This window comes from Rattus norvegicus, chromosome 8 (genome assembly GCF_021556685.1).
Source record: "Rattus norvegicus strain SHRSP/BbbUtx chromosome 8, alternate assembly SHRSP_T2T, whole genome shotgun sequence".
In the NCBI taxonomy this organism is placed as follows: domain Eukaryota; kingdom Metazoa; phylum Chordata; class Mammalia; order Rodentia; family Muridae; genus Rattus; species Rattus norvegicus.
In genome coordinates this window covers 43,873,097-43,886,646 of record NC_141541.1, presented here as the reverse complement: position 1 = coordinate 43,886,646, position 13,550 = coordinate 43,873,097, and the positions used below count along the sequence as shown (strand labels likewise).

Sequence of the window (13,550 nt, the reverse complement as noted above, 5' to 3'; positions counted from 1 at the left end):
CTTCCTGCTTCCTCTCCTGCAATGTTCCTTGAGCCTTATGTAGCAGTGTTTTATAGATGCAGACATTAGGACTGAACTCTCTAACTCTGCATTCCACTGGTTGTGGTTTTCTGTAGAATCTCTTTTACAATATATGGAAGTATTACATGTGAATAAAATGCTGTTCACCTATTAGTTTAAGCAGAAAATCGGGAAGTGGAAGTTCTGGCACAGACAAAGGATTTCTGGGAGAGTCAAGCACAGTGCTTTTGTTCCAGGGTCTAAAGAAGACATTTGAATGAAGCTGAAGGAGAGGTAGCTGGCCATGTGACATGACTTAGACTAGTTTAAATGGGTTAATTGAGTTATGAACTAGTAGAAATGAGCCATAGCGTTTATTCTAGGCATTTGTTCATGTGTCTGAGACTCATTAAGGAACTTGGGTGTGGATGGAAAAGCCCAAGGTTTCAGTAGTGGTATCCAAAAATAAGTTTTCTTAATAGGAGGCAAAAACTACATTTATTTGTGGGCATAAGGACAGATGTAAATTGTGGTTAGGGATTATACTGGTTTAGTGAATTGGTGACTATAGATTCTCCTCCAATAGCCATGACTCACTAGCACTGAGTAGTGAACTAGGTTTCCGGACTTGACACAATCTCTCTCTTATTGAGTAGGTAAAAGCCCAATTAAAGAATTGTTGCTTATCACCAAGGTATGGATGCCACTATTGCATCCTTAAGGTTAATGTGCCATGCTGGTCATTGATGTGGTCCATAGACATCATAATTCAGCAGGACTGTTGGTTTTCTTCCTTCCTTTGGAAGCTTAGGTGGTATCTATCTTCTGGTACCACGAATTCTAGTTTTCAGAGAAAGAGCACTCAGCTCAGTTCCAGCTCAGGAGTCTCTGGCCCCTGTTTCTAAAGTTCATGTTGTCTTCTTCTTGAGAGGAAAACCAAGAGTCACAGCAATAAACTACATGTTTGGGGAACCTCTTGCACAGCCCTGGATATCAACTTAAAAGAGGAGTTCTCATGTCTGGTGCTGAGTTTTCTGTTAGGTGGTCTTCTTCTCTTGGAGGGAGCATCATCAGTCCAAGTGAGAAAAGTTCATTAAAACTATATATGTGTATATGTATATATATATATATATATATATATATATATATATATATGGAATTACGTGTGTTATAGGAAGGTTGGTAAATCATTGATAATATTTTAATCCTTTTTTTCCTTTTCTTTTTTGTTTTAGACAGGGTCTCACTGTGTAGCCTATGTTAGTTCCCACTCTAGATCTTCCCACATGAGTGGCAGACTTCTTAGGATTACATACATATTTCACCATGGTTATCTGTCCTTCCTCATTAGTGACTCTTTCCTAATATCCCAAGAGTCCCATATGTTCCACCTGGGACAACACATTGTCCTATAAAAGGTGGGATTTAGTTGTGCCAAGAAGACTGATTAGCATAGGCTCAAATTCAATAAATGAAGTACTATGTATTAGGCACCTCATAGTACATGTAAAATATACAATGCTTTTGCATGCTCAATAGGCATTGAGTTTCATCATTATCATACTCTAGACATATCCCAGGTAACCACACTTTCTCTCATCTTCAGTGATCTTTTCCCATTAATACATTTGAAGAAAGTACAATTTGTGTTACATCTAGTGAATCAACCTCACACTGTAGATGTGTCTTCTTGCTACTCTAAGCTACCACCCATGATATCTTGCTTAGATCCTCACCAAGAACACTTGGGCTACCTTCTTTTCATTGTCCTACTATAGCTGTGTATGCAACAACAGAGGGGCAAGGGGAAGCTTCACTTCCTTTCACTGCTTTATCTCCCACACTATCACACCAAGCATCTTTCCAGATATTTTAGAAGAGTGGGATATATAGAAGCAAAGTAAAAGCTATAGCTGTCATCTTTCATTTGACTTTTCTAGTGTCCAAAGTTAAAGAACCAATGTTTCCTTAAGAATATCTCAATTTCTTCATTCTTTTTAAACAATGCCTATTCTTCTACAAAAGGAGTCTGGACTTTCACTTTCCTCAATATGGTTCAATACAGCCCTATCTTTGTTTTCCTTTATATACCCAAGGTAATATGAGGGCATATTTCTCAAAAGATGAGCTATTCAATGTAGAAAAGCTAAGTATTTAAAATAGTAGTCCAGAATGGTCCTTGGCACTCAGAATGAATATCCAGTCCAGTTTCCCTGGGAGATAAGATTTCACCTCCTTCTGGGTTCTATAAAAGATAAAACAAACAAACAGATGGGTATACACATGAACTCACGCACCTACTCAGAGATGATAAAATCTAAATCCACCTTGTAAAATAAAGGAGGGATAGATATAATAACATTCACATAACTCCAAGCTGACTTTGAACTTACCATCCTTCTGTCTTAGTAAGAAGGTAGATAGATGACACAAAAGGTTGGCTGAAGCAGAAAGATGAAGGATCAAAGGTCACCCTAAACTCCCAATCAGGTCCAAGGCCATCCATGATACAAAGAAAGACATTATAGAAAGAAAGAAAGAAAGAAAGAAAGAAAGAAAGAAAGAAAGAAAGAAATTTTTTTTCTAAAAGTACCAAAGTTCCACAATGTGCTCAGCATCTCCAGGGGAGGACAAGGCAGCATGTTACATAATAATTCAAAAGCATAGAAACTCTGTGTTGTTCGTCTTATCCTCAGCTCTAGAGCATAGGAGATTTACCAATTAGAAAGTTACTTGTCCTAGTTACCATCTCAAGGGGCAGGAATTTTGAAATGAAGTGTTTAAGATTTGATTCATTCTTACAAATCAGTACATATAAGCTTCATGGATGAGAACTTTTCTTGTGCCTATAGATGTATGTGAAAGGGAAGAGTTATAGCTTTCCTGGCCAAGTAGTCTCTTCAAGAGTTAGAAGATTGTCACCTACGATACCCAAGACTCTATATTTGGTCTTTGGTAAAACATGGAAGAAAGTTGATAAAAACTGTTGCTGGGTCCTGTATGAATCTGTCCCTATTCTTCCAGCTAAAAATGTTCTTCCTAGACAAATCCAGGAAAGAAAATGGGAAATACATTAGGTTAATAATCTCCTTGGGTCTAAAATTGTATCCAATACATAAAAGCACTTAATAGTTCCAAAGTCAAACCAAAGTGATATCGAGGGCTATAGTTCTCAAAGAGATCTCCAGTTTTTAACAGTAGAAGGAAAGCCTTGTTGTTGAAAGCAGACTTGAGCATGCTTATTGGGATTTAATTGCCAATGAAAGCACCAGATTCATCAGAAGAGCACTCTCTGCAAGGTTTTATTATGGGCAAGTTTGACATCTTTATTTCTCAAACTATAGATCAGTGGGTTAAGCATGGGAACCACATTGGTATAAAATACTGAAGCAAACCTTCCCTCTTTCATTGACCCAGGGAAAGACGTGGTTAAATAGGTGAACGCCCCTGACCCAAAAAACATAGCAACTGCAACTACATGGGAACCACATGTGCCAAAGGCTTTGGATCTGCCCTCTGCGGAAGGAATCTTAAGAATGTTGGAGATTATCAACGCATAAGAGATAAAGATGCTGACACTGGATGCTGTGATGACCAGCCCAACAACAATAAAAAACACAAGCTCATTGGCATAGGTGCTGGTGCAGGAGAGCTGCAGGAGGGGGAGAACTTCACAGAGATAGTGGTGGATCCTGTTGGACTCACAGAAAGTAAGTGTCAGCATGCTTCCAGTGTGTGCCATGGCTCCAGCAAATCCTATCACATATGAACCAAACATCAGCAGAGCGCAGACCTGAGGAGACATGGTGACCGTGTAGAGCAGAGGGTTGCAGATGGCCACATAGCAATCATAGGCCATTGAAACCAGCACATAGCACTCAGAATTGACAAAGAAACAGAAGAAAAACAGTTGAGTCATGCATCCCACGTAGGAGATAATATTTTCTGAGACAAAATCAGTCAACATTTTGGGGGTGAACACACAGGAGTAACAAAAATCTATAAAGGACAAGTTGAAGAGGAAAAAGTACATTGGAGTATGAAGACCAGAATTCAACCCAATTAAGGTGATCAGTCCCAAATTGCCTACGACAGTGAGCATATAGATGCCTAAGAAGAAGAAGAAGAGAGGCAGCTGGAGAGCTGGTTGGTCTGAAAATCCCACAAGGATAAATTCAGTCACAGAGGAGCTATTTCTTGGAGCCATCGCCTAGAGAAGTGGAATAAAACACACAATGATGGCTATAGGCATGCACAATGGAAGAAGTCTCTAGAAGGTAAGTCAGTAAGTATGCATGCCTGCTTTTCTTGACCTCTCCTCCCTCATCTACACTTCTTTTCATCTTCAGTCACTCACTAATAGTGTGACTGAGCAGAGCTCATTTCCCATGAGTTGATTAAAAACAATAAGCTGTTTATTTACACGGATAAAAAGGATTCTCTTCTCGCCTAATAGATAAGGAAGCAGATGACTTCAGCTAGCTACTCACAGGCTTTCCAAAAGATAACTCAAGATCCAAGAAGGCCTGGTGCCTTATGCTTTGTTAAATGTAGATCTGCAGAACTTATTCTATTCATGACTCTCTCTCAACCACACATGAAGTTCCCACCTACAGAGAAAATCAAGTGTTCCCTGCTGGCACTGTTTTTACTGCCTTCCACCTTCAAATCCCTTTACTTACCTTGCCTAAGAGTTGACGCTAAGAGCAACAGAGTTATAAAGGATTTCTAGAGCCCTTGTGTGTGTGTTTAGAAGAAAAACATCAGAAAGAACTCAGAACTTTCCTCTCCTCCTTGGTTCTTCTCAGTGCAGGGTTCTATTCAATAGCTTTTTCCATTACCCAGAAGAAGATAGTATCGCGAGATTGCAAGTCTGACAACTCCAGATGTTCACTCTTCTTCTGGTTCTAAGAGTCTGTGCTTTATGTAACCCCAGTTTGCTGACGTGCTCATGGGGTGGACCTCAGTTAAGGTGGATTGTCACAGTTGCTCTCCATCAACTTCAAGAAAACAAGCAAGCCTTTTGACAAGAAGTAAAAGCTGTAAAAGCTGGCATATTGCAGGAAGTTGCACAGCTTGGTGATCTTGGGGACCTGATTAAGGCAGATTCCCCTGGGAATTTCTCTAAAATCAGTCTCTATGGGGATAAACAACTTCCATTAATTACAGGCTCTGTTAGATATTTCTGTTCCATCTAGAGGAATCAAGTTCTAATCAAACTTCCCCTGTACACGAAGGATGTTATATTATTATTATTATTATTATTATTATTATTATTATTATTATTATTATTTATTAGCTAAGTTTGGAAGTTCATTCTTCCTCTCCATCATTCTTGAAGCCTAAAACTAACTTTAAGACTCCCAAACTTAGTTCCTACCATTTCCTGTTTCTCCTGAGGAGCTTTGAGGGGAAGACAAAGAGAACATATAAAATGTTTCCACATCCATGAGCATCTTACAACAGGGAAACACCACCACAGGTGCCACCTATACACAGAAAGGTGTAAACAAGCCTTGATTAAAAGCCCTTGGTCCTGCCAAGACTGAACCCCCAGTGAACGTGATTGTTGTGGGGAGGGTGGTAATTGGGGGAGGATGGGGCGGGAACACACATAGAGAAGGAGAGGGAGACCAGTTAGCGGGGATGTTGGCCCGGAAACCCAGAAAGGGAATAACAATCGAAATGTAAATAAGAAATACCCAATTTAATAAAGATGAAAAAAAACATTTCTTGAAATGCTAAAAAAAAAAAAATACCATAGTATACATGAGAGAAGCACTCCTATCTGTATGGGGTAGGAAGTACTTCAGGGCTTGATCCTACCCTTATTTAGATGACAGTGATACCTTTCATCCTCTCAAACATTAACATCTGCATTTGTGAGTTTCCACTGAAGCTACCTAAAATAATCTGCTTTCCTTGAGTGGCCCTAAAAAAACATCACTTATCCTTGTATGAATATTAATAGCATGTCCTTTCACTCTTAAATATATTTCATGGTGGATTGCAGGTTTTGTGTTTGTACTACTAAAAAGAGTGCAAGTAAGTACTCAGGTCCTCTGGCCCTGTGGTTTTGCAGATTGACTAATGTTTGTCTACTTTTTGTCAACTCTCTATCTGCCACCTTTTTTACCTTTCAAAGTCCTCCTTAACTAAACTTACCCTTCCTATACAGCTATTATCACTTTTCCTTCAAACATAGAAAGGACTTAAACTACAAGCTGCTTCTGATTTACTGAAGGCAGGAACTTTAAGCAAAAAACTAGAAACTCAAGCTATATACCTAAAATAGATTAGAAAGAAAAGCCAAGCACAACCAAGAATAAAATAATAAATCAGTCGGCATTGTTTAACTTTTTTATTTAAAAAAAAGCACTTTCTATTGCTAGGTGCATGCTCAGTAAGAATATATGTTGGTCTTAACTCATGCTAGGTAGTGCTCATAGCACAATTATATATATATTATTATTATATATATGAGCCAAAAACTGAAAGCAACCTACAGGTCAAGCAACTGTAGAATGGATAATAAATAGTAGGATTTTCAAAATTTGTGGAATTGTAACAAAATAAGATTTCATTTAGCCATGAAAGTCCATGATATCAAGCTATCATGAAATAAAAGAAAGCAAGCACAAATGGGCACATGTCTGTGGCTCTATGGAATTGTGCTTTAAATACAAAATGGATTCCTGAGCTCAAGTTTGAATGTTTGGTTCCTAGGTAATTAGAATACATGAGGAAGTTGTAGAACCTCTAGGATATGGGATGGAGTCAGAGGAAGTCAGGCACTGAGGATGTGACTTTGAGGACTACACCTTGTCACTACGTCCTTCCTTTCTCTATGTTTCCTTCTACTATGAGGTGAGTAGCTTCTTCCTCAGCACATCCCACCTCCAATATTTCCTGCCAAATAACTTGTCCTGAAAAATGTAAGCTAAAATGCCTCCTCTATTAAGTAATGTCTATCAACTATTGGAAATATTTGGTCACAACAGGATTAAGCTGAACATACATACATACAATTATAGTTTATTTATTCTTAATTTGCTGTATAACCTACATGTATGTCTGCGTTTTTAGCTTCCATGTATGTGCTGGGAATTGAGCTCAGAGCTCAGGTCTTCTGGGAGAGCAGCCAATGTTCTTAACCACTGAGCTGAGCCATCTTTCCAGTCACCAAAATACCTTTTTTTTTTTTTTTGAGACAAAATTTCTCTGTGTAGCCTTGACTGTACTGGAACTCACTCTGTAGACCAGGCTGGCATCAAACTCACAGGAACCCAACTGCCTCTACTTTCTGAGTGCTGGGATTGAAGGCCTGTGTCACCACTGTCTAGCAAGCAAAACAAGCTGGACATGTTTTGGGGTGTTTTTTTTTTTTTTTGGTTTGTTTGTGTTGGTTTTTTTTGGTTTTTGTTATTGTTTCATTTTAATTTTTGAGACAAGCATACAAGTTTTTAAAACAAAAAATTAACCTGTTGTTTTAGAAGTCAAGCATCAGTTTTCTTCACTTGGGGAGTTGAAGGGTAGTAACAGGAAAGAGACACAAAAGACAGGCTGCCAGTGGTATTCTATTTCTGACATGATTACTGCTTAACTGTATCTAGTTAGCAAAACACTTGTCAGTTTATAGAAATATATGTTAGACTTAAATTAAATGTTTAAAGAATAAGTGGAGGACAAAAAAAACATCCTACCAAATTAGTTTAAGCATAAAGTTTCTAAACATTTTGTGCCATAATGTTCTCATTTGGAAAATGGGTATTTGCTGTCCTGACAACTTGTTATACAGTAGAACATGCAAGAAAAATAGCTCTGTTTTTCATTTCTCATCCATTATATGGCTCTTAAAATAAAATCCTGTTTTATTTCTCCTTATATAAAAGAAGGAAGGCTATAGAAAAGATAATTAATGCATTTGGAGCAATCACAGCATTATGTTCCAAGCATTATGCTGGATGTTTTCTAATATAATACTGTGTGTTTATAACAGCTATGGAATGTATATGCATGTGGCAGATTGTATTTGCCAAAGATGGCCACACCATCTCTCTCTCTCTCTCTCTCTCTCTCTCTCTCTCTCTCTCTCTCTCTCTCTGTCTCTCACACGCACATGCGCGTGCACACACACACACACACACACACACACACACAAATATAGCTTGAGTCTGACATGTTCTTAGTGGAACAGGACTGATGCTGTTCCAGTAAAGTGATGGAACCTTGGCTCTGTGGATGCTCTGGAGCTTCTTACACCAATAGAGTAAAATGGATACCACATGACATCCAACAAGAGGTCATACAAGGATTACATACCACATTTCTTCCTCTTTTGTCACCTTCCTGCTTTTTTTCAGCACAGTATGTTCAGAGCACTCTGGCCTTGTTCTAAAATACACTGCAAGGTAAAACTTTATGATAACTTTCCAGTCTTGAAAGAGAACAGACAGTCTTTGGGATGTGCATGAATGGAGTAGATATAAAAATAAAAAAAATAAAAAAAAAAACTCAAGAAAATGTCCAAGGGAGTAACCAGGACAGCTCTGAGTTATATGGTTCAGTGATATCTGCATGCGACATAGAAACTCCCCTTTCAGTCCTATGTTGAATGATATTTTTGAGGTTTGTTTTTATAAAGAAAATGAGAGTTTCTTCTCAGTACATGTACTTTCTTACCCACCCCATTCTTCCACCTTGGGTGGAAGCTTAGCAGCTGTGTGGCAGTGAAGGACAAAGCGTTCTCTCTGTTCGTCAGTTTAGATGCCACCTTGTTCATCACTCATCAAATACTTATCAAGAACAACTATTTCTACGGTATTAAAACACTATATTTAGAAAGATTTTTCTTGATTTTTAAAAAATATAGAAATTGTTGGTGAGATGTACAAATTTATCTATTTTTTTCCATGAAAGACCTTATAGAAACTAAGTAAAAACTTGGTAAGAATAAAGAGGAAAATCAAGAAAGTACGAATGTAGAGGGACAACCACTAGAACAGGGAACCTGTGGATTCCTGGTGGCCTGTGACTTTGGGTTTAATGAGTTTCCTATGCGGGACACAAGAGATAAAATCTGGCATGATGCTGAACCCCAAAGGAGGCATCTTATGTCTAAGTTAAAGGAAAAAACTCACAAAGGAAAATAACCAAACTTAACTTGGTCTTAAAGAAAGAAAATTAGACAAAACATCTTGCAAATCTAAAATCACCTCCATGTGTGAGGTTAAAAAAAAATCCATATCACATGTATAATAAAAAAAATCACTATGGAGAATATTATTTCAATACAAATGCAAAAGAAATTCCCCCAAATAAACATCTGGGGATCGTGAGCTCATCATGCAAATCATTAAACCAACACGAAACAAGCTGACATAAGTGAGAATCACATGAATGACACACACAAAACATGCCTTACAGTGTTTGCTACTTATAGAACTATTACGTGCGTCAGTGCCAGAGTTCTAAATAAATGCGTTGAATATGTTTAAACAAATAAAGACAAATTGAAGATTTTGTTGTTGATTTTGTTTAATGCTTGTATTATGTTAATTACATGAGGTTCCCAAAATTACGTGAGAATCCTAAAGTAAGACACTAAGGGTCCCTGCCCCAAGTTGGTTTCCATTGGTAAATAAAGTTTACAGCAGCCAATGGCTGTGCAGAAAGACGGAGGCGGGACTTTAGGATTCATGGGCAAGGGGAGGGAGAGACAAGCTAGAATGGCTGTGCAGGAAAAGTAATAAAATCCAGGCTTAAAAGCTGCAAAAGAGAGGGCATACAAATTACGTAAGAGCCAGAGAAGAGCGACCCACAAACACCCCTCCCCACTGGGTCTAGGACAGTAAAGGTGGAATATAGATTTAGTAAGTATTAACTCAAGAGTATTGAAGGGGAGGCATTAGCAACATGGAAGTTTGGGAGTGGCTCAGCCATTGAGCTGATTGAGGCATTTTAAAATAGAAGGCTGCGTGTGTGTGTGTGTGTGTGTGTGTGTGTGTGTGTGTGTGTGTGTGTGTGTGTGTGTGTGTCTGTGTGTCTGTGTCTGTGTCTGTGTCTGTGTCTGTGTCTGTGTCTGTGTCTGTGTCTGTGTCTGTGTCTGTGTCTGTGTCTGTGTCTTTCATTCAGGAATTCAGAACACTGGGGCAGGTAGCAAGGAACTCATTCCACCACGGCAGGGCGATTCAGGTAGCATTAATCGCCGACAGCAAGGTTTAATAACGGAGTCATGAAAATGCTAAAAAAAATCAAGTAGAACTTTAGACAGTAGGATCACTGAAATCGGGTCCCAATAATATAATAAAGTAGAATGATTGAAATTGGGACCACTATCGATATGTTAAATATGGTAGACAAAATGAGTAGAAAATAAAATTAATTAGCTGGAAAGTGGATCCAAGGACAGTACCTGGAAGTCAGCATTAGTTGAGAGTAGAAGAGACCATGAATTAAAGATATACCGTGACAAATCTAGAAATAAGAAGGTCCATCAGCTGAGCCAGTCTTCTGCTTTCATTGTCTCCATGTCAGAAGATTCAAAAAAAAGTGGCTCAAAAAACGTTTAGAGACTATATATGGACTGACCCTGGACTCTGACCCCATAGGTAGCAATGAATATCCTAGTAAGAGCACCAGTGGAAGGGGAAGCCCTGGGTCCTGCTAAGACTGAACCCCCAGTGAACTAGACTATGAGGCGAGGGTGGCAATGGGGGGAGGTTTGGGAGGGGAACACCCACAAGGAAGGGGAGGGGGGAGGGTGATGTCTGTCCGGAAACCGGGAAAGGGAATAACACTTGAAATGTATATAAGAAATACTCAAGATAATAAAAAAAATAAAATAAAATAAAATAAAATAAAGAAAAAAAAAACGTTTAGAAAAAAAAAGTCCCATCTATACTGAACTTGCACAAACTTGTTTCTTTTTCATTGTTCCCTAAACAGCCATTAAACAATTTGCATTGCATTAATATTGTATTAGACATTATAAATAATCTACTGATGATATAAATATATGTACATTGTATTCAAATACTGTGTCATTTTACATACGAAATTTTAAATTGGCTAATCTGTAAATCTATTCTAGTCCTTCCCCACCAAGGATACTGAGAGACAATTGCATACACAGAGCACTGAACTTAATTTAGACCCAATTCTCCGTTCTAAAAATGAGGCAGAGATCAAAATAGACACAGCTCCTGTGGCTTAGACATATAATCCAGATGGGAAACCTAGAAGAAAATAAAACCTACACATAACTGATTAGAAAACAATTAGTGTGCAGGGAGGAAATACGAATTTCCATATAAAGCTGTATACGTGAACCCTAGTAAGCCTTGAAGGTCTGAAAAGACCTCTCTAAGAAACTGATATTGAGTTGCAAAACTGGAAAGTAAGTGGAAATGAAATTATTTACTGTGATTACACAACCTCAGAATGTCTTCCATGTGTGCCTTCACTGGATCCAGACCCCAAATCATCTGACAACTCTTAGAAGCTACTCTTTACACTACATTTTGGCAAAGACGAAGAAAAAAAAACAAATGTCTCCACTAATAGCATAGGATGCTGGATAAACCAGCAGGAGCAGTCAGTGAGCCTAACCAGACAGTTCTTCCTCCTGGCTCTCCTGTCATCCCTGATTCCAGCAACTGGTTCACGAGCCAGTTCTCAGAATCTGTGACCTACCTCATTTCTTGGCAATGAGCATCCTCTTTTATTTTTATTTTTTATATTTTTTTTAGTTAACCATCATCAATTTCGCTGTTCAAAGCTAAATACTTGGCTTGCATATAAAAACGAACTTCAAAAACATCATTCAAATGCAGAATAAGAAAAGACTTTCTAGATAGTGAGCAAAATATGAGTGAGCCAAGTAACTCAGACCCATACTGTCTACTTCTCCGGCCATGACCTTAAGGGTATACTTCATGTTATCTACTACTTTTCACACACACACACACACACACACACACACACACACACCCCAACAGGTATCTTTTCTCTCTCTCTCTCTCTCTCTCTCTCTCTCTCTCTCTCTCTCTCTCTCTCTCTCTCTCTGAGCATTGGAAAAATAACCACCAAGATTTTGCATTCTAGTATATTTTGACTAAAAGCTAGAGGTAATGGTTGACTACAAGGAAACAGTGATATCTGAACACAGGGGGCAGTTACACATGTGAAGTCACGGCAGTTTTGACAACAAGCATAAGATCTGGGTAAGATCAAACCACACAAAATGCCAGCATAGAAAGGGGAGGTAGTCACGAATCCCCACCCCTAGCCAGGGAGCTATTTGCAATTGATACCTACTGGAAGAAGGAGACACAGCTTACTATAAGCCTATGGCTGCTGATAGGCTTTCCATGCCCCAGTGGGAGAGCATAGACCCAAGAGTCCATGAGCAGCAAAAGATAAACTTGAGAGGCTTACAGAGAGAAAGAGAGAGAGAGAGAGAGAGAGAGAGAGAGAGAGAGAGAGAGAGAGAGAGAGAGAGAAGGAGGAAGATGTGGGTAAGAAAGCAGGTAGAACTAGGAGAAATTTGAAGAGAGGACAAAAACTATCAAAATATATTATATGAAACTCTCAAAAAAAATAAAAAAATAAAATAAAAATAATATTCCCAATTGTAATGAACACAAGTTGCTTTGTTGGCTACAGACACATGCATTCAATTAAATATCTGGCCAGCTTTTTAGATGAAATGTCAGCTACATAAAAACAAAATGAAATTTAAGAGACAACTGTTTAATGTCTAAGGAAAACAATGGCCCAACAATTAATGTTATTAATAATTAGATGGTTAGTGTGTATAAATTATTCAGGGTTGTTTGACTATCCTGTTTTGTATGTATTGTGGGTTGGCTTTTAGGCTTTGAATGAAATAACTATTATAGTCTTACATATCATTTTTAAAAAGTCAATACATAAAATGTTTAAAATCAGTATCAAGAATAGATTTTTTACACATATTTTCAACAAATTTTTGCTAAATTTGGGAGATCTGACCAGCAAGAACCCCTCACTGGAGAGCTTATATGCCTCAGGCATTAACTTACTACTATGATTTTCCTAAACAAACATAGCTTCAAACTGCCCTCTAAAAGAGTATCTCTCTACCAATAGATCCTTGGTGCAGCATTCCAATCTCAGAGAGAAGTTTCTTTGTGCACTGGACAGTGGTTATAGCAAAAGCTAACAACTGATCAATGTGTCGAATACGTATGGAGTGATCAACCACAAACAGTATATCCACAAAAAAACCATTCCCAAAAAGGGTCAGAGGCCATCTCTGAAGAGGAGCACAAGACTTATAGAACCAGAGGTCTGGGAGGAACAGTGTCTTCTGGACATGACAGGGCTGTGGTCATGAACTCACAAGCCCCTGTAACTGCATGCAGAAGACCTGTATAGCATTAAGCAAGCTGGTCAATATTCTAGGATGCAGATGGTTGTGGGTTCATCAGACTCCACCCCTAAAGGTTGATAACTTTTGACAGTTGATGGTTTCAAAAGGAGGGAGACACAGTTCCTCTAAAGATAGG

At 38.4% G+C, this 13,550-nt stretch overlaps 1 protein-coding gene across 1 annotated transcript; it reads right to left on the bottom strand.

The window, feature by feature from the left end:
- Positions 1–3,277: 3,277 nt before the first annotated feature.
- Or8b4 (olfactory receptor family 8 subfamily B member 4) lies at positions 3,278–4,207 on the bottom strand. The gene is given in 1 exon segment (NM_001000817.1): positions 3,278–4,207. A coding segment is annotated over 1 exon segment (930 nt).
- Between the last annotated feature and the right edge of the window lie 9,343 nt (positions 4,208–13,550).